The 19,953-nt window shown below is 35.2% G+C and overlaps 2 protein-coding genes across 5 annotated transcripts; one reads left to right on the top strand and one right to left on the bottom strand.

The window, feature by feature from the left end:
• Window positions 1-2,983: 2,983 nt before the first annotated feature.
• On the top strand, window positions 2,984-15,470 carry PHT4;5 (phosphate transporter 4;5). Of its 4 annotated transcripts, none has more exons than XR_016329634.1 (16): window positions 2,984-3,687; window positions 4,334-4,479; window positions 5,853-5,952; window positions 6,251-6,303; window positions 7,223-7,297; window positions 7,922-8,002; window positions 8,257-8,318; window positions 10,068-10,177; window positions 11,696-11,811; window positions 12,317-12,353; window positions 12,713-12,808; window positions 13,146-13,287; window positions 13,421-13,473; window positions 14,120-14,206; window positions 14,292-14,462; window positions 15,346-15,470. XR_016329634.1 is itself a non-coding variant. In XM_022893875.2 (15 exons), the coding sequence occupies exons 1-15, from the start codon at window positions 3,292-3,294 to the stop codon at window positions 14,391-14,393; spliced, it is 1,656 nt and encodes a 551-aa protein (XP_022749610.1). In that variant the 5' UTR covers window positions 2,984-3,291; the 3' UTR covers window positions 14,394-14,670. The 4 variants fall into 4 exon arrangements, 2 of the variants coding, with proteins under 2 accessions (XP_022749610.1, XP_089603177.1); XR_002691231.2 differs by having other exon boundaries at window positions 14,749-15,366; XM_022893875.2 differs by lacking the exon at window positions 15,346-15,470 and having other exon boundaries at window positions 14,292-14,670.
• On the bottom strand, window positions 15,254-19,121 carry LOC111299019 (heparanase-like protein 3). The gene is made up of 9 exons (XM_022893877.2): window positions 18,661-19,121; window positions 18,186-18,222; window positions 17,917-18,103; window positions 17,587-17,735; window positions 17,206-17,436; window positions 16,916-17,105; window positions 16,702-16,827; window positions 15,730-15,829; window positions 15,254-15,649 (listed from the first exon to the last, which is right to left on the bottom strand). Exons 1-9 carry the CDS (start codon window positions 18,919-18,921, stop codon window positions 15,254-15,256), a joined length of 1,677 nt encoding a protein of 558 aa, XP_022749612.1. The 5' UTR covers window positions 18,922-19,121.
• Between the last annotated feature and the right edge of the window lie 832 nt (window positions 19,122-19,953).

Below are 19,953 nucleotides of genomic sequence, written 5' to 3'. Positions count from 1 at the left end.
CATCAACCTCACCAATATAATGCCAATGGAGCAAGTATTGGATACTGTTATTATAGAGCATGCAATCCTAGGTCTGGTCATTGATGACCCAAACATGAACTTTGAGGGATCAATGTACAGTCATTTAAATTAGAGCTTTAATAATGATAATAATAGTAAAATAATCATCTGAAGGCATTGCATAAAAAGTTAAAGGCCTTCTTTTTTTCAAGACAGAATTTTATTGTAAAGAGTAACAGATTTTCCGCCTCCGGTGACTAGGATCGCTAATAATTATAAAAATAAAAAAAGAAATTATATTATAAACCTATCCTTGTAAGTTGTAATCGAGTCTGTAGGCTGGGCCCGGTTCCTTCTGCGAAGGAAGTATGTGAAAGAACCGTAGGAATGGTTTTTTATTAGAAGGATCTATACGTATAGGTTTGGCCCCAAAACTACGGTGACTTCTCCTTTTCTGGTTCATGACTCAGCCTTCCAGCCTTGCATCCAAGTTTGCCCAATACAATGTAAATTCTCCTGCCGATGATCTTTCCGAGTCAATGGGAGAATCGCAATCAAGATCCCTAGTGTCCCGCGCGTTCCTCCTTCTGAAACCACGCATCTGTGTGACATCAAGACTAATTTTAATCCAGATCAATCTTCTAGTGGATCCATTTTTTCGCGAACAGACCAATTTCGATCTTTCAAGCCACCTACCCATGAGCCTTTTTTGGCTTTGACTCCGTAGGGTCACTTCTTCCGAATTCTATAGAGAGGAATCCAATTCTCATCGCGCATCAGTCCGCGATTCTTAAAGTAGCCCCGAGCACTCAGCTCTGGTCGCAAAGCTTATAACCTCAAGCGTCGACCCTCGAATCCCCGTAAGGGCACATAGCCCTCGATTCTTAAAGTAGCCCCGAGCACTCATCTCTGCCCGCAGGGCTTTGAATCTCGAGCATCGATCCTCGAATGCCCTTAGGGACACCCAGTCTCGGTTCTCATGATATTATCACTTCTTGACATGGTGAGAACCCAACACTATGCCTGCCCGTATCGTATTTAGCTCCCGTATCAAGCTTACGCAAGCGCCACCTTTAAGCTGGTCAGTCGCCAACTCGGAGCTTCTAGGCTCATCTCGTCCCATGGGGCTCGGTTCTTAGGGCTTAAGCCCTCAACATTAGTATCGACCGCCCGCACACACGATTGACACCCAACATCATGCTAGTCCCGCAAGGGGACGTGGGTGGACTGTCTCAACTACAGCACACCTCTAAAGATTAGCCATAAGGGTCTAGCAGCGTGCCTGCTTGCTAGCTCGCGCATCCCTCAGGCTCGATGGCATCCCTCCTACTCAAATGCCATATCGTAATCTTTTCGGTTCAAGGAGGGGAAACCGAGGGGCCTAACGATCTCTACCGTCTCTTTAGCCATAAGGGTCTAGCAGCGTGCCTGCTTGCTAGCTCGCGCATCCCTCAGGCTCGATGGCATCCCTCCTACTCAAATGCCATATCGTAATCTTTCCGGTTCGAGGAGAGGAAACCGAGGGGCCTAACGATCTCTACCGTGTAACCTCTTGGTTCAATGCAAAGGTGTGATACGAGGCCCGCCGGCCCCAATCGCCCCCGAGTTTACCGTGACCCGAGGAAACATCATGCCACGCTCGTGATCCTACGAAGCCCGCCCACCTAGCCACCACCAGTGACTAGGAGTAGCTCACTTCAGACTAGCCAGGCCCACGCTTGCCTACTAGCCAAGGGAGTGGTGGAGAGCTGACACCAGTTGTCCCCCTATAAAAAGCATAAGAGATTTTCTCAGTTTCCTACCAGTGATCGTAAGATTGTCCGAAATGGAGACACTTTTCTCTCCAATCATCTCAGGGCCTTTTTACGACTAACTCAGGGCCCCATAACCTTAATCTTGGTCACCACTACTCCTTGATTCTGCTCGTTACTCCATCAACCCACTCGAAGGTGCCTGCACATGGCTTCGACCGATAGCACCTGACTGGCTAGCTAGTGCCAGGGCACCAGCGCACTGCTTCGTACTTACCTGCGTATCTTGAGGTTTATGGCTCGGACTGTCCACGCACAATGTCCCCAACATATTCCCATGCTCAGAATGCCCGCACACTGCTCCCACTAATAGCACCCGTCAGGCTACTCGGCTTGAGGGTGCTTGACCACCGTCTCGAACTTCTTCGCGTATCTTGCGGTCCAGGGCTCTCACTGCTCGTACAACATGTTAGTAATGTGTTTCAAAGCTCTAAATGCACGTCCGCGTCTCTTAGAACCACTTTTCCGTCAACTTGATCTCCACCGCTGTTCGGTTCAGAGTCAATCATGGCAAGACCAAGACCTGACCATGACACTTAGCGTGTGTTATCTTTGGATGTTTAATTGATTTTTTTTCTTTTATCATGATTTTTTATTTTTGAATTATAATAAGATATTTAATGTGATATTTAAATTTAAAAAATTTTTATTTTAATATTTAAATTATGATTTACAATTAATATAATAATTATTTTTAATATAATTAATTTTAAATGATAATAAATTTTTTTTAAAATTTTATATTAATTAATAAATTTATAATTTAAATAAGATATTAAAAATTTTAAAAATGTAAATATTACATTGAATATTTATTAATTAATGTAACAATGAAAAACAATCTATAAAATGTTACAATATTTAATAAATTTATAATTTAAATAACATATTAAAAATTTTTAAAATTTAAATAATATATTAAATATCTGTTAATTAATATGATATTTATTTTTAATATAATTAATTATAAAAAATGTAAAAAAAAACTTCACAATATTAAATTAATTAATAAATTTATAAATTAAATAAAAAATTAAAATTTTTTTAAATTTAAATATTTCATTAGATATTTTCATTATAATTAAACCAAACGCCTAACGTTATTCTTTTTAATTTTGTCATTGTTTTGTTTTTCATCCCTATAATTTGACGCAAGAGCTGAATGTGATTTTGAACAACTTTTTCACAAACAGAGCGCCAGGACGAATCAGAATAAGCCAAGTGTACAAAGACCCAGAATTCGTGGTCATATCCATGAACCAAATATTCTAAGATGCCAATCTAAGCAAATGCAAGCCACAAATCAATTCCCTCGTGGCCTCCTCAACTCCTCTCGCAAAGGCTTCCCAGTTAACCAGTTTCCCTGGAAACTTTCTCTTCTCTTCCCCTCCTAATCATCACTCGTTCAACTTTCATCACGAATCCTTAAACTCAGCTTCCCTCATTTCTTTTCAAACATTCTTAAACACAAGAGGCAGACATGGCAAAATTCACTCTGAGATTAGATAATAACTTTTGTTTTCTTTCTCACAACACCAGCACTTCTCATAGTTCAATCCTTTTAAACAGAACTTCGCGCAAAAATTTTCAATTGCGGTTAAGTCCTTCAAAGTCTCAGTTGAAGTTCAAAGTTTTATGTAGTATTAAGGAGAAAGAGAATGTTAAAGATGAGAGGGAAAAGATTGGTGCTAACGTTGGGGAGTTAGTCAATGGTGTACATGTCGAGGAGCTGGACAGAAAAGCGGGTTTGGGTCAGGAAAGTGGGTCAAGTAAAGTGGGTTTTGATTTGGTTTGGCCTCCTTGGAAGAATATTCCTCAGAGATATAAGCTTATTGGTACCACTTCGCTTGCCTTCGTTATTTGTAACATGGATAAGGTTGGTTTGCTGACTATGTTTGCTTTATTTTCTACTCTCTTAGGCAATTTAACAAACACTTTACAGTTCTTAAGTTTATATTCTGAAGTTAAAGTTGTCTTTTTTCGTACCGAAGTAATTGCCTTTCTGAGACATGTAATGTTATTGCAGTGCATAAATTGGTGTTTCTAACATAGAACTCCATGTTCGTCTTCTGTTACATGCAGAACTATTGGGTCATTTTTATTTTGAAATGAACAAAAAGAAGTGGCAATGTTAGCTTGCAGTGAAGCTTGCAAGTTGTTTGTGTTTAGTTTTTACTTTTGTTACCCTTTTTGTTTTTTGTCTTAAACGCAAAAGCAAAAGGTATATCTGAATACAAAATTAAACACTATTTTGAAGAATTAAAAATAAAAAAATTGTAGTATTTTTGGGTAAGAAAACAAGTGATTTTGCTTTTATATAGAACAATTGTTCGAATGGGTGTAATATTTTAGTCATCTGTACTTTTTTAATCAATTATGACTTTTCTTTACGGCAACTTTTTTTGGAAGTAAAAAGAAAGATCAAAATTTATGTAGTAGAAACAGCAACCACGTGGAGCCTTAGTTATTTGTTTTTTATGTTGAGGTTGAACTAATTATGTTAAGCTTGTTAAATGCGATAGGTGAACTTGAGTGTTGCTATAATTCCAATGTCACATCAGTTTGGGTGGAATCCATCAGTAGCTGGATTAGTGCAATCATCATTCTTCTGGGGTTATGCATTGAGTCAATTGCCGGGAGGTTGGCTTGCGAAGCTTTTTGGTGGAAGGTTAGTTTTTTAAGACTTTGGCTATTTAGTGCAAATGTGCAATCATTAATATTTTATTCCTGCTTGCGTTACAAAATAGAAAGTTGTCATTTCAAATTCTGAAAGGTAAAAGAGAACTGGTAATCTTATAATTTTACCCAAAATTGAAGGTATGCATTCAGAATATGGGGAATATTTTATGCTATCCGCAGGCATTGATGAGCAGCTACAATCTCTAGTTAGGATGCTACCTGAATTCTAGTGTTATCCCACTTTTAAGGTTACTCATTACTTGATTGTTTAAGCACATTAATTTGAGGCCTCGTTGAAACTGGCCAACTGCAGTAGGGGACTTGGTTTAGTTGGATATGGAAAATGCGGAATGAAACTAATTCCAATTTCATAACTAGATTGACTTTGATGACTAATATTTTCTAAACCTTTGAACTTAAGATACCTTAAAACTAAATTTCTACTTTAGATATCATACTGAAAGTGTCTAGGGTGCCCAACACTCGGCAATGCTGCCAACTTTCTTCCAGAATATCTTAAAGATTTATTTAATACAAATGTTTCTTACTTTCAATCTTTCACAGAAAATGGATGAATGGTTCACCTTTCACATAAAATCTAGAAGCTATCTGTGGCTGTACTACTATTTCACAATCTCCAGCAATAAAAGTTTGTTGATATCACTTCCATACACAATAATACTGCAAATGACATTGAACTGCTGAGGTTATAATTGTTTTAATCATTCTATTGTAATTTATAAGTTCTTAATCCACTTTATTTTATTTGATCCAAATGCAATATAATATTTTATGTCAGGTGATTATCACAACTCTTGATTAATAATAATGCTCCCATTAATGTATTTAATCTAAATATCTGCATTAATTATACATGATTGGACCTGCTTCGCTAAAGACCTTTTATCATCAAATATGTGATGAGTTTAGAATTGATGAAGAATCAAGAGCATCTCTATATATGGGGCTCTTTCTCAATCGTCCATTTTTCTCTCTCCTTTTGAAAATTCTTTGTCATATTAGTTTTGTGTTTTTCCCAGTATTTATCAAGTGATTGCACTACTGAAGGCCAGAAAGTCTGGTCTTGTAAGCTAGAGACTTTCAATGTTTCTTTTCCTTTTCCCCCAATTGGAAACAAAAGAGGGAAAAAGTGGTGCTGATTATTTAACATCTTAGATGGGTATGGCTCTAGATTTGTAATTGATAAAATAAACAGCATCCAAATAATTAACTGTCATTTGTTTGATGCTAACAATGATAATTTCTAGAGATTATTGAAGGACAACAAATTCAATTTGTTTTGGCATGGTGACATAGTCTCATATATGCATCGTATTACCTGGTATCTTCTTATTCATGCAGAAAAGTTCTTGAGATTGGAGTATTGGCTTGGTCCTTGGCTACGGCCCTTGTTCCTGTTCTTGCTGGATTCATGCCTGGACTGCTGTTGTCAAGGATTTTGGTATGTAGGCATTTTTTCTTATCTTTTTTTCAATTTGTATTATCTAGTTCATGTTTGGATTACTATTTTCATCTACTCAACTCTTTTTATTGTCTAACTGAAAGTGTTCAGGTTCTCTCTCTCTCTCTCTCACACACACACGGAGAGATTACATTCTCATTTATTATAAAATCTCACTGAAGCTGTTTAGTTTTGATTTGTCTATGACTGCACATGCAATTGTGCTAATTGGAGCTTCTTTAATACAAATTACCATACCTCAACCTTAAAATGATTCACTTTTTTTTAATAAATCCAGGTTGGGATAGGAGAAGGTGTTTCACCATCATCTGCAACAGACCTTATCGCCAGGCACATATGACACCATACTCTAACAGCATGTTTTTTTATGACCAATGAATGACTTCCAATGTCAAACCAGTAATCTTAATGCATATTTGCCCAAAATTTATACTTTAGATTTGCTGTATTCAAGTTGTTCACATGCATTACATTGGTGACTTGAAACTTTCTTGCATGGCCATTTTATTACCATGAGAGTTCTACTCTGCTTTTCCCCTTGTAAGTATACTTAAAAAAGATGGTCACGGAAAGCTTCCTAGGAAATTTTTGAGCATGATGCACATTAAAACTGGCATTTAATGACTAATATTGTTGTAAAACCATATCATACAAATCTCTCTTGTGTGTGTGTGTGTGTGTGTCGATTGTTTTTTATTTGGATTCTGCTTGATGAGATATCTTTAGTTCATAATTCTCTTTGGACTCTAAACACCCCATTTCTATAAGAATTCTAAATTCTTTTCCAGTTTTAGATCTCTCAACAACAACCTATTAATCATAAATCTATTACAAATTCATTAATCATGACAGGGATTTTTGTATTGGATTATATGTTGTATACCTTTTATATATATGTATATCTCAATTCAGAAAAATTCTACATTGTTCAAACAAGTCCTGGGAAGATTAATTGCCAGGTTAGGGGGACAAGAATCAGGTATTTGTTTTCAATACCTGTCCTTGTCCTCTGGGAAGAAATTTCTTTGCTCAACTTAACGAACATTGCACTTAGAGATGCGGATGAACTTTCATAGTTTCTCAAAACTAGAAAGCATTTTGAACCTAATATTGTTATCTTGCCCTGATGCACTATGGATATTTTGTGCTGCCATTTTCGCACTTTTTGTGATATAGTTCATCCCCTAACAAATAACTAACCATATCTTACTTGTCTCCTTTTGTTGGTATTGTCCAACACAACATGCAGGTCAATACCTTTGGAAGAGCGCTCCAGGGCTGTATCATTTGTCTTTGGTGGGTTGAGTGTAGGAAGTGTTACAGGGTATGTTTTGTTGGAGTTTTATGTTATGTAGTTAAAAAATACTAATATTCAACTAAATGATTCTTGTTATCTGCTCAAAAGAAAAAAAAAAGTGCCATGTTTACTTTCATATATGCAAAAAATGTAACTTCATAATTTATCTTGGGGACCATCCAATGAATTAAGTAATGACATTCTCATTGAAATAAAGTGCAAAAACAGTCTCGAAGTTAAATTAAATGGAAAAGTGAAGAGTTGTTGATTCCTTATTTAGAGTGTTGCAAAGAACAAGAATCCACCATTTAAACTGACGAAAAATTCATATTTCTTTTACATCCTTTTATGCCTATATTTTTGGGATGTGTGACTGATCTCTTTGCTGCCAAACGTCCTGCTTATTGATTCTTCAAATGATGTAAGGGATTTTTTTTTCAAGCTCCATTTAGAAGGAATTGGACCAGGATATGCATAACCAGAAACTAATTTTTGTATCAGCAAACTAAGGCTAGTGGATAGCCAAAGAATTGATTTTGCTCTTCTAAATGTAGCATCAATAATATTTGTTTATTAAATGCAGTCCGGTTGGTTTAAATGAGTGTTCAAGTTCATTTTTTGTCATCTTTTCATTGTTTAAAAACATTGCAGGCTTCTTTTGGCTCCTCCGCTCATCCAAAATTTTAGTTGGGAATCTGTATTTTATATATTTGGCTTTCTGGGGATAGGCTGGTATGTTTCTAGCTCTAAACTGATAAATTATTGCACGTTACTTCTGATTTAGAGTAGGTGTTCTTTTCCACTGTGCAATATGCAAAAATATAGGAGTATATCTTTTGTTAAACATAAAAGATGAATTTTCTTCATCCACAAATTTTCCATCTAAGAGTTCTTGGGAAATCTAATTTTTGAGGTTGTTTTAAAAATATTTATTGCAATGATGGAACTGAAATTTGACTCAAACCCCTGTCATCAAAATGTTGAAGGTATTTGGGATTTCGTTTTCTTGGAGAAGGACGAGCTTTAGATGCAGTTGAACATGTTGCTTGTGAGCATTCAATCCCTATTTATCTTCATTATTGTTTATTTGACAAAGTGAATTGCTTATCTTTTTCATATGGATAATGAAAAATTGAGCATTTTCCTGAGTTATTTTTAGGATAATGGTATTTCTCTTTTTGAATAACACAAATGAATCATTTCTTCATGCATTTGTAACTATTGTCTAACTATATTGGTTAGTGAACTGATGATGGATGCTTAGAAGATATCTAATCTAATTTCTACCATTTAGCTCACTTTTAGCTCCTTACATTCGTCAAGTATCTGACCCATGTTGAAAACATCACTCTTGCTTTCCCATCCAACTTCTCCATTGTAGCAGTCATCACCAGTGTAGACACAACTTGATATTTTTGTGAAATGCTCCTACAGACAACATTGAAGATCAATTTTATCGTAGTCTCGTCAATCACATTGGTCAAAGTGCAGTGCATTGCATCCAGCACCATTTCAGCTAAATGCTGCTGGCACTGCTCACAATTAAGACTCTTTTGCATCATCATGGATGTTTGCGCAATTGTTGTGCCTCTATTTTTACCTATTCATTACATTACTGCAATATCCATCCATGCAATTTGACAAGGAAACCTTATTACATAGCCTAAAGACCACAATCTCTGCTAGGAATACCAGCGCATTTTGTAGTATGATTTAAGATTTTGTGTCCACTTTGGCTGGATAAGTTATTTGTACCGGATGGATGGAGACAAGATAATGAATTGAAATTTGTTCACTGGCTACGCTATCTTCACTTGGAATAGCAAATGGAAGAAAGAATTGAAGAAAGCAAGAAAGAGTTGGACAGTCACTTGACTTTAAGGTTGTCCATGTTATGACATGTCTAAAATTGTTTTTGATATAATATGTGAAATCTAAATGGCAAGGAGAGAATACTAGGGTACCTATCTATGATTACCAACATGAACTGAAGAGAAATAGGAAAGGACAACTAAATGCACTTTACTTAAAACTAGGTTTGAAGGGAGTTTAATTTAGTTTTAAGGTCTTCTTCATAATGAAAGAGATTTCATACCACTGCATTGCAGTCTAAAGATGTAGTGAAGAACTTGCACACCCTTCTAAGTTGCAAAATTTTCAGATTAAGGAGAATAAATTGCTGATAGTCGTCTAAAGACTGTGCCATATTTAAAAATTGATTTGTGGCTGACTTCTGAATAAAACCTCTTCCAATTTTGAAGGATTAATCTTACCTATATCTGCCTTCTCAAGGATCTTCATCCTTATACAGACAAGCTTCTTGAAGTCCTTTTGTTACTTTTACACTAGGAGAGCCTTCTCCACAACCATTATACTCGTATTAAAACTACAAATTCTCATAGTGGTTTTCTGTCAAGAAGAGGAAGACTGGAGGACATGGATGGAAACTATAAAAATGGATATGGTCTTGAATAGAGAACAGTGGCTCAATATGAACTTTATAGCTGACTCGGCTGACTCCATGCAGTGGGCAAACCTGATGCAAAATAACATTGCTTCACAGATATACCATGATGCTCAAACACTTGAGCAGAATCATATCGAACATTTTGCATGCTTAACTAACCAGTCAGAAGATTTCCAAACCCTGGTGGTTCTGTAAAAAATTTAATCATACAATGCTAAAATGATCTTATTAAAGTATCTTACTATTTGTGTTAGTTCTTTTCTGTGATTTCATTTGTGCCTTGAGTTCCTCTTCAATGTGCTAATGATCCTGACTTTTGGTATATGACAGTATTGCGATCTGCTGGTCAGAACAAGTCATGGAATGATTCTCTAGAAGAATCAGTTGATCTGAAGAATTCATGGAATAATACTCTAGAAGAGTTGCGTGCCTCGTTGAGGGTATGATGTCAAATGTTTGATTACGTGTTTCTGACAATGAAACTTGTTATCTTCCCCAGGGGAAAAAAAAGAATTGTTACTTGAAGTTCTATGCTTTTTGATGTCCTTAACTTTTGGTTGGTAATTTTATCGTCAAAGGCATCCTCGACTCACTTTTTGCGGTTGTGGCTATTCAATCTTCTATGTTTGGTTTACTTCAACACATTATTAGTAGTTTCATTGCCCTTCATAAGATAGTTCTGATTTGTGGAGCAGATGCTGGTTGCGTATCTAGCTTATTAAGATCCTCATCTTGATTGGTGCTTCACCGTATTATTTAGTGCTTAACCCAACACCATAAACAATGATGGTTGGCTGTATAGTGTTTTGTCATGTGCCCTGAGATTTGACCATTCAGCAAACCAAAGAGCCTATGTATTGCATGAATCTTGCATGATAATTGGGGTTCAGTTCAATCAACCATATTTGGGTTTAAGTTGAAGCATCTTTAGTGGATTGCTTTTAGTGGCTAGGGTTTGTGGAACAGATTCTGATCTGTGAATCCAGCTTGTAACAGAGTGTTACTGTTGCTCCCATCTTGAGAATGTGACTCGGCATCTTATGCTAAACTGTTATCATCAACTTGGCATGCTACCATGCTAGTGAAGGCTTCTTCCTCTTTTCATTGTCTTATGAGAAGGATTAGGAAATTTTCCATTCATATAATACATATAATTTCACATATTTGCTTTTTATCTAAATGTAGGCATTATAGGAAGTATGTTAAAAGTGGAAATAATCTCATAAAACAGACGTCATGCCTCCCACACTACCATACTCAATGTTCTGATTTATTTTCCTTTAGTATATAGGGCAAAAAATGTAACTAATTCTCACAATTTTTTTCTTTCTACACTCACTACCCATGCTGAAGAGCGCATAGATTTTTAATTGAGTGAACTGAACTATAGGTCCTAACTTGTAAGGAAACTTAAAAAAGATCTTAGATAATTCAAGGGTATCTTCATTTAAGTGGTAACAAGTATTCTGCATTTAGGTGGATCTTCATTAACAGCCAGTTTCTTTTTCTTGGCCACATATTTGACTAAAACTGTTGCAATTTATATACCTGGGATTGATTTGACATTGTTTTATGATTATACAATATTTTAACCTTGACATAGAAGCATGAAAGCCTTGCTATTCATGCTGAAGCAGCTGGTCATAAGGCTTATAGAAAATTCTTTAAACAATGTAGTTCATGGTCATTGGCATTATCTGAATATGCTAACTAGATTTGTTACGTACTATGTGATCTGATGATTTAAATAAAGTCATTTATGATCAGCATGTGCAGTATTTTGCCTCAGGTAGTTGAATTGTCCTTTGGACTACTGTTGTTATCATTACAAAACAAACTCATAGTGGTCTCAATTGCCAGCTATTGTCAATCCCTTTCAAAAGTGTTAGGAGATTTCTAATGTTTCATACTTTCATTATATTGGTCTTTGATCATTCCTCTTGGTTTTTGTCTTATAGGATGTACCGTGGAAGGCATTTTTCCAAAGTCCAGCTGTATGGGCAATGATATATGCTCATTTTTGCGGAAGTTGGGGTCATTATACTTGTCTATCTTGGCTTCCTACCTTTTTTAGGTATATTCACAACTGTTCAGTATTTTAAGTGGTAATTTGGAGCTTCCAAGAATTGTGCTTTGATATTTTTCTTTCCGGGGGAGGGGAGAGGGGAGGGGTGTCAAAGTATGTACTTCACTACTGGGATATTCAATTTTATATTGTCAACCACTTTCATGAAACATTCAACAGGAAGTGAATTTCTTACTTTTTAGGGCATTCGAGTGTGAAATTTGTATATTTCGAACCTTAAGGGATACTGTAATTTTACTATACTTCATGACCCCAGAGGGGCTAACACTATGTTTTCAAGGGGGATGTTTTAATCCACCCTTTCTTTGCATAAAACTATCTTGTCCTTTTCTTTCACAAATTTTGTAATTGAGTATTTAGTATTCATCAATTCTACTTTCTCAAAAATGTTCTCAATATAAATTGTATAAACATTGCAACTATGTTGCATTGTTTTTTCTTATATTATTTCACTCACGTAGAAGTTTAAACTTCTGTTTTGCATGACTTGCAGTGAGGAGCTGAACCTAAATTTGACAGAAGCTGCATGGGTAAGGTTAAAATATCTATCGTTTATATTCTGTTAGAGCATTCTTCTATAGATTTGAGGAGGATAGAGTAATAACTTTAGCATTCAAGGGTTGACAATATTATATCTGCTTCATTGTCATGTATATTTGTAGGGTTACAATTACAATGTATGAGCACATATTTTTCCCAAAAAAAAAAAAGATGAAGCCAATTCTTTACCTAACTGTTTTGTAGTTTATTCTTATGAATGGTGATAGCAAATTCATAAATTTTATGCTGTTTTAACATCAGAATCACTTAATTCTTTAGCTATTGTGCTGCCTTAGACTGAATATTGTATTATTTATATTCTTACAAACGTTAAGCTATCTAATCACAGGTTTCCATCCTTCCTCCCCTGGCTTCAGTTTTTGTAACAAATATAGCTGCACAATTTGCCGATAACTTAATTGCCAATGGAGTTGAGACCACTATGGTATGAAGACATCAAAGGCTTTTAACTTTCTATATCACTATTCTCACTCTGTGTGTATTAAAAAATGGCCAATCTATTGAATCAGTTGTTGCTTGTTCCAACAAATAATATGACATGTCCATAATTTAATATAGGATGTATTCTTAGATTATCATTGTCAATAAAATTGGATATGAATCTGTATAAGCTGAGCTGTAATATTTTATTATTCCTTGGAATTTTTAGCTTTAATTTTTAAGGAACTGACTTGGAATATAACATAAGTAGGGTTACCTAGAGGAATCTAATATTATTTGTGATTTGAACCTCTCTGATGGCCTTAATTTTGTGCATGCAGGTGCGAAAGATTTGCCAAACAATTTCGTTTTTGTCTCCTGCAACCTGCATGATTCTATCTTCTCTAGATCTAGGACTGCAACCATGGGAAATTGTGGGGATCCTCACCAGTGGACTAGCTCTCTCCAGCTTTGCCTTGTCAGGTAGTGACTAATCCAGCTGGGTTACTTATTCTGGGTATAGCAAATAACAGTTATCGTGCATGACCTGCCTTTTCTGAGAGCTACTAAATACAGTGTTGGTACTTACTCCTCCCTGGCCCCAAAATTCATGCAGGGCTTTATTGTACGCATCAGGATATTTCACCTGAATATGCAAGTATACTTTTGGTACGTAAGTTTATAAATTCCAAATTGGTTGGTAATGCGTTTGAAATTCATGTCAAAACAATCTGCTTATGTCAGTTTCTTATTCTTTATGTTATAGTCAACATGTAATTTTGTGCCATTATCAATAGATGGACTGTTTGAGTTATTCTGATTTAGTGGCATGATTCCTTGAAGGGAGTTCAAAAGCATTTGTGCTCTGTGTCAGTACACTTACGTGATTTTTTTTGTTCTTAATCATGCAATACAGCAGTCTGCCTCTAACTGGAATATTTGATCATGATGGCAAGTATTAGAATTCAACCATTTTGTACAGTGATTTCACTCCCTTTCTAAATGATTGGTGAGTGTGACTGCATATGTGTTGTCCCTAAACTATGCTAATTTTTTCCTGATAAAAAATCCTCCATATTTTAGTCTATAGACTTGATTCAAAAGTCCAAGATTGAAAACATCTATCATTTGAAATCCAGGGTCATAAGTTGATAGTAGCTAGCACTTTAAATAATTGTATATGGATGAAAAGGTGATACTCATAATTCCTGTTACATAGTTGAAGCATATCCTTGACTTTCTTATATCTGCTGAATGTTGCAATCATACATAGACAGTTACTTTAAAGCATTTTTTCTTGAAATTTTCCTCTCAGGGTATTACCAACACTGTCGGAGCAGTGCCTGGAATTGTAGGTGTTGCGCTTACTGGTTTTCTACTTGATTCAACTCATTCATGGAGTGTAAGTTTTATTTTCTATTTGGAAAAGTTGCCTCTCCCCTCCCCCAATATTGTAAATAAAATAACTGGACATATGTACCGTGCAGATGTCTTTATTTGCACCGTCCATATTCTTCTACTTAACTGGTACCATTGTATGGTTGGCATTCGCTAGCAGTAAGCCTCAAAGCTTTTCGGAGAGTGATTGACTTTGTTTCTGTGCTTTTCTATGGGTTTTCCTGATTGAAGCATCCAAACTGATAGACACCGTGTTTGAGGTATCCCTAATTTGACCCTTTCCACTGTGCCTAAGTGGAAGTTGACCATGTTTGTAATGATAGTCGTTGTTCGTATACCTGCATAGAAAATATACATGTATGATTGAAACTGTGATTTTTTTTATATCATTTGTATATTCAAGTAAAAGGTTTTCGCCACCAAATTGTTTTGAAAATATTTAGAGTTCCAAAATTTTGAAGTTGTTTATCAGAGCTTGCAAATAGTAATAATCCTAGAAAGACGTCTGTGCTGGTATCTTACCCTCTCCCTCTCTTCCTCACGAAGATACATTCTACGTCTACAAACTATTGGGTCAATTTATGTGGTGGTTTGTTCTCCCACAACCTGCTATACGACAAATATCAAGTTTGCTGTACCGGAGGATTTATTAACATACATGTAACCTGCCGAAGCCGTTAGGAGTTAGACCACAGTTAGGGCAAGTCTATGCTCTTGTGTACCCTGTCAAAGGATAAATTTTGCAGGTTAATTGCACCAGAATTTGGCTCATTGGTAGCTATAGAGCGGTAAGGTTGTTTTGTTTCTCATGCATAAATTCATCACATCTAGGTACGTACACTCATCTTTACTATAGAAACTGGGACAAAGAAAGGAATTATGAGTGTTTGCGGAAAAAGTATGTTGCATTATATTCTTCAATGCATGTATATAGATGGTACCTTTTAGCGTATTTACATAGATTTACATAGAACAAATGAAATCTTTGCAATATGTTCTATTTCTTATTTGATTGATCACTAAAAGGACCCAATTTTAGTTCCCTCTAGCATTATATCTCGCAAGCAGGGATAATAATATCTGGCATGTGAATGAACACAATAGATAAAGGAGCAACCATTATTGGTTTTGGTGAATTTACAGGTAACGGCTCCAAAGGAGGTATGATCCCTGACGAATTTACACTTAAAATGTTTCCGTTAAGTAGCATCGTTTGGCTGTGTAAATTTCCATCTTTTGCTGTTAGATGGTATTCCTCTCTTATGATTTCAGCATCACTGCCTGGAGGCAGCTGGATTATCATTGTTTTATGAGACCTCTGCTTATGGTGCAAAGCCCGAGACCTGTGCTTGAGCTTGTGTTGCAAGGTCATTGTACTGTTGAATGCTAGTTTTGCCTGGACAGTAGTGCTATTGTCAAGGTTGATCAATAGCAGCGTGATGCCATTCTGCAACATAGGAAACTTAGGTCAAATACTAAGAAAGGGAAGATTACCTGCGTGATAATTGCAATATGAGACTAACTTACCGATTGTTTTGCGCAGTGAGTGTAAGAGCGTATCTTTTTAGTACCAGCAAAGCTTGTAGACAGAACATTTCTTCCCATTAATTTGTGCCAAAGAAGAGCGCTGCAGTGGAGAAAACAGAGTATCATGCACATGAGGCTTAGATAACCTACTATAGATTCTCCATTAGGACAAAATGTGAAAAAACTAAGAAATAAGAAATAAAACTGTGTGAAAAATTGAGAGTAAAAAATTGAATAATATTGAAAGATTGCTCATTAAGAATTATACAAGAACTTTCGGTTTATATACAACTAACTAAGGATTAAATTAAAAAATTAAATCTTTTTAAAAATTGATCTTATAATTAAGGAATTGTTTATCTTAATTTTTTGTCTTTAATTTTAGGAAGATAAATACTTAATTCTAAAGATACAAATATAAATATACACATTACAATATTACAATCAGTTATAAATATATGTTTTCTCACACAAAATTATGAGTATCTCAAGCTTAATCTTAGCTTCTGATGTGAAATGGCAAAATAGATAGGTTTATCTAGTTCTGTAAGGCATAAATGGGGTCTCAATGAGATTTCAATCTGTTTCAGGGAAATTTATTGTCAATGATTACTATGATAACCATCCTCAGAGTTTTGCATTTCACTCTCTCTTATACTTTTCTTACACAAATAATTCAAAGCATTTTTTTTATACAAATGAGGCTGTAGACTGAAAATGAAAGAACGGGATTGTAGGTACTAAGATTTAAACTCTAGACCTGATGGGTGTTACTTCTTAAAGATGGCTACATGAACCAATTGAGCTAAGTTTTGGATTAGAAAGCTTGTTTTGAAGTATGTGGAAATGAACTGTTGCAGTGATTAGGGCAGAAAGATAAATCTTCCCTTCTGTTTGTTTATGGGAAAATATAATGTAGCAATAAATTCTAGTTCTGAGTCTCATAATGAAAGAATTTCACAAAGCAATAACCTGTAGTAGTCTGGATTTGGTACAAAGGTGGTAGTATTTAGTAAACCATAATTTCCGCCAATCAGTGATTGTCTGCAGTAAGTTTTTGTATCATACTTTGATGCCATGCCAAGTTGATCTAAATACCTGCATTTCATGCCCAAGGTAAAAACACATAGAAATCAATCACAGAGAAATGGCCAAGTTTCCAGAAATCAAGTAATTGTCACTGTACCAGAAACTGAACACAAATGAATTTGTAACAAGATTACGACCGCTGTTGTAAGCTCCTCCTGCCTCACCCACCCAGGCAGTTGCTGAAGTTGTAGAACTCTTGATGATGTTATGAAGGCCACTGAATGTTGCAGATTCACCGTCAAGAACAGATGGATTAAGAATCTTATCAACAAGGTGGTCATCAACTCCTATGCAGAAGAAGAAGATGATTGCCAAGTTAGAACCTTCTTTTTAAGTCTTAACCTCCTAGAAGATTCAAACACTGGATTGTACAAAGATGAATCATACCTGGTCCAAGATTGTATATGTGGTGAGTGACCACATCCAAGGATTTGGTTGTTTTAGCAATGAATTCTTTGAACCAATTTGAGTCATAGAACCCACCAGGAGCTATAACTAACGGCTTCAAATCAACATCCCTGTATATGTTCTGCACTATAATTTTTAGAGCTGCTGTGTCTGCTGCGTACTGATTCGCTGTGACCTTAGTTCCAACCCCACTCCCACACAATTCATTTCCTGACAAGCAGGAGGTACAGAAGTTGTTACCATCTACCATTAGAACTATCTTCCATCTAATTATCAATAAATTAAGTGAACTCCAAACATGTTTATCCTTCTGAATAGCTTTGCGTGAATAGTTGTCAAGAAACAGAGGCTATTATTTACCTAGCTCCCAACCATGGATGGTATAGTTCTTTTCAACAGTGTAACGTATAAAAGATTCAGCATTAGTGTAGTTCCAAGCTCCTACAGCTGAACCACCAGGCTTTATAGATCGTCCCGAAAGAGCGTTTAATCCAAAAATAACCTTAGCCCTGAATTGTGAAACATGAGTTAAATTAATAATCAGACATTCATAATGTAAAGCTCAAGGAATATAAGGGCAAATAAAGATGCTGTTGTTTTTTTCAGAGGCCGCAGCCTGAAATAGGAAAAAAGTTAGATTTGAACCACAAATTTACTGAATACCATCTCATAAAGATACTGTTATATTACCCTGCTTTTGCGAAGAAGGTATTAAGCTCATCCCATCTATTCATGGATAAACATCCTTTAGTAAAACCAAACATCTCAGAAGTGTTTTTAACAAATGATGAAGTACAGGGTTCCTGATTGTCATCAGTATCATATATGACCTTGTCTTGCAATGTGCCGCCCAATCTAATCTTCAATGGTGAAAAAGCTGAACAATATACGGACTAATAAATAATTTAAGACAAAATATTGTGATTAAAGATATCCACCGAATGAAAAGAATACCTTACCTTTTACGGCATTCAAGAATATATTATTACTAAGATCCTGCAAAAGGGAAAGAAGGATGAAACACATCTCAGCGAGCACTTTTAAACTGGGAAATAGGCTTTCCAGATCGAACAGAAATACCTTTTCTATAAGTTTGAAACCATCAAGTCAAAAAATGTCCAAAATCATCATTGAAAATCTTATTATAATTAAAGTTCTTAGAAAATGTAAATCCTTTTTAGCAGAAATCCCAGATTGTCCAGAAAACATGAGAGATCATTTTTCCCACAAAACTTGGGGGAAAAAGATGAGAAAAGCAATTTCATTGAAACAAGGACAGTATGGAATACATAATTTGTACACATAAACGAAAGATTGAAGATTGAAAAATTGAAAAAAAGGAAAACTTCATCAAACAACAAAGAAAACATATTGGTTGACAGAAAAGGACAGTATTTAAAAGACAAATGCAAATAAAAGAAAAAAAAAAATTACCAGATTAAGCAGTCCAGCAAGACCCCAACTGCATGTCCCATAATCACATTTCTCAGGAGGCCACCAGTCCAAAGTAGCACAAATAAAATCATCATCTATAGTACCAATGGGAGCTTTCCCATCAATAAAAACAGTTCCTTCGACAGTAGCATCCCTTTCAGCAACAGCAGCAGCTTGCGAACTTACAAAACTTAAGCTGTAGCTTAAAAAACTAAAACACACCCAAAAACAAAACCCCATTCGCCAAATCTGAAAACCCATCTTTAGATTCAATAAAAAAAAGAAGTTAAGATCTTGAAACCTTTAGTGTTCCTCTATAAATTGGTAAGATAGCCATGAAACTGAAGATATGAACTTTTTAACAGGGTTTGCCATTGGAGGCAAAGGTAAAAGATAAAATAAAAAATGGGGTAGCAATAGAAACTTTGCCAAGAAAGTGAGAAAAAAATGCAATTCCAAACAGAAGGGCATTACCGTATTACTATATAAATATAATCTATTATGGAAGTGGGGAGAATAAAGTTAAGGTTGCCATCTTGTTAATTGTCTTACCAGTTTTAGAATGAAGTAAGGTTTGCTGCAGAAATGGGACCATTTTTTAGGCTTACCTTTCACTTTGCTTTCCTGGAGGAAAACAGGAAAGATTTTTTTATTAACCTATCAAACAAGCTGCAACTTGAGGATGTGGGGCCCACTTTTTGTAAGAACCTTGGAAGCTGTAAGACAAAAAAGTTGATTTGGTTAATAAATATGGCTAGTGCTTTTGGATAGAGCAACAAAAATGTACGTCGTATTGTTTCAATACAATATTTTATATCTCAATTATTATTATTGTGCCGATATCGAGTAATGCGTATTATATGAAAAATTTTATAAAAAGTATTAGTTCTTTATAAATATTATATATTTTTGTAATAAATCATAATTTAAGAACATTATTTTTAAAATTGTATAATTTATAAAAATTATATTTTTCAAATCATATTAAATTTAAAATTAACAAAAAATTTGTATTATTGTATAGAAAGTTAGTATTATTAAATATAAAAAGGATTGGAAGTTTAGATTTCATTATCTAATGTAGGTAAATTTAACTAAAAAAATGATAAAGAGAACTGTTAAATTTTTTGTATGAAATTGAAGTTATTAACATTATTAGAATAGAATAATGGGCAGAATTTTGTCTATAATTAGTGAAATCTATATGTAAAGTACAAGAAAGCAGAGTGCATGAAACGAGTTGATAGGGGAATGTATGTATTTTTGTAGTCAGCATCGTGCACTGCTTCAAGT

The sequence above is a fragment of the Durio zibethinus genome, chromosome 18, assembly GCF_047325235.1.
Source record: "Durio zibethinus cultivar Kanyao isolate XHJ-2024 chromosome 18, ASM4732523v1, whole genome shotgun sequence".
NCBI classification, from domain to species: domain Eukaryota; kingdom Viridiplantae; phylum Streptophyta; class Magnoliopsida; order Malvales; family Malvaceae; genus Durio; species Durio zibethinus.
Note: the sequence above shows the minus strand (reverse complement) of the source record. Positions and strands in the feature narration are given on the sequence as shown.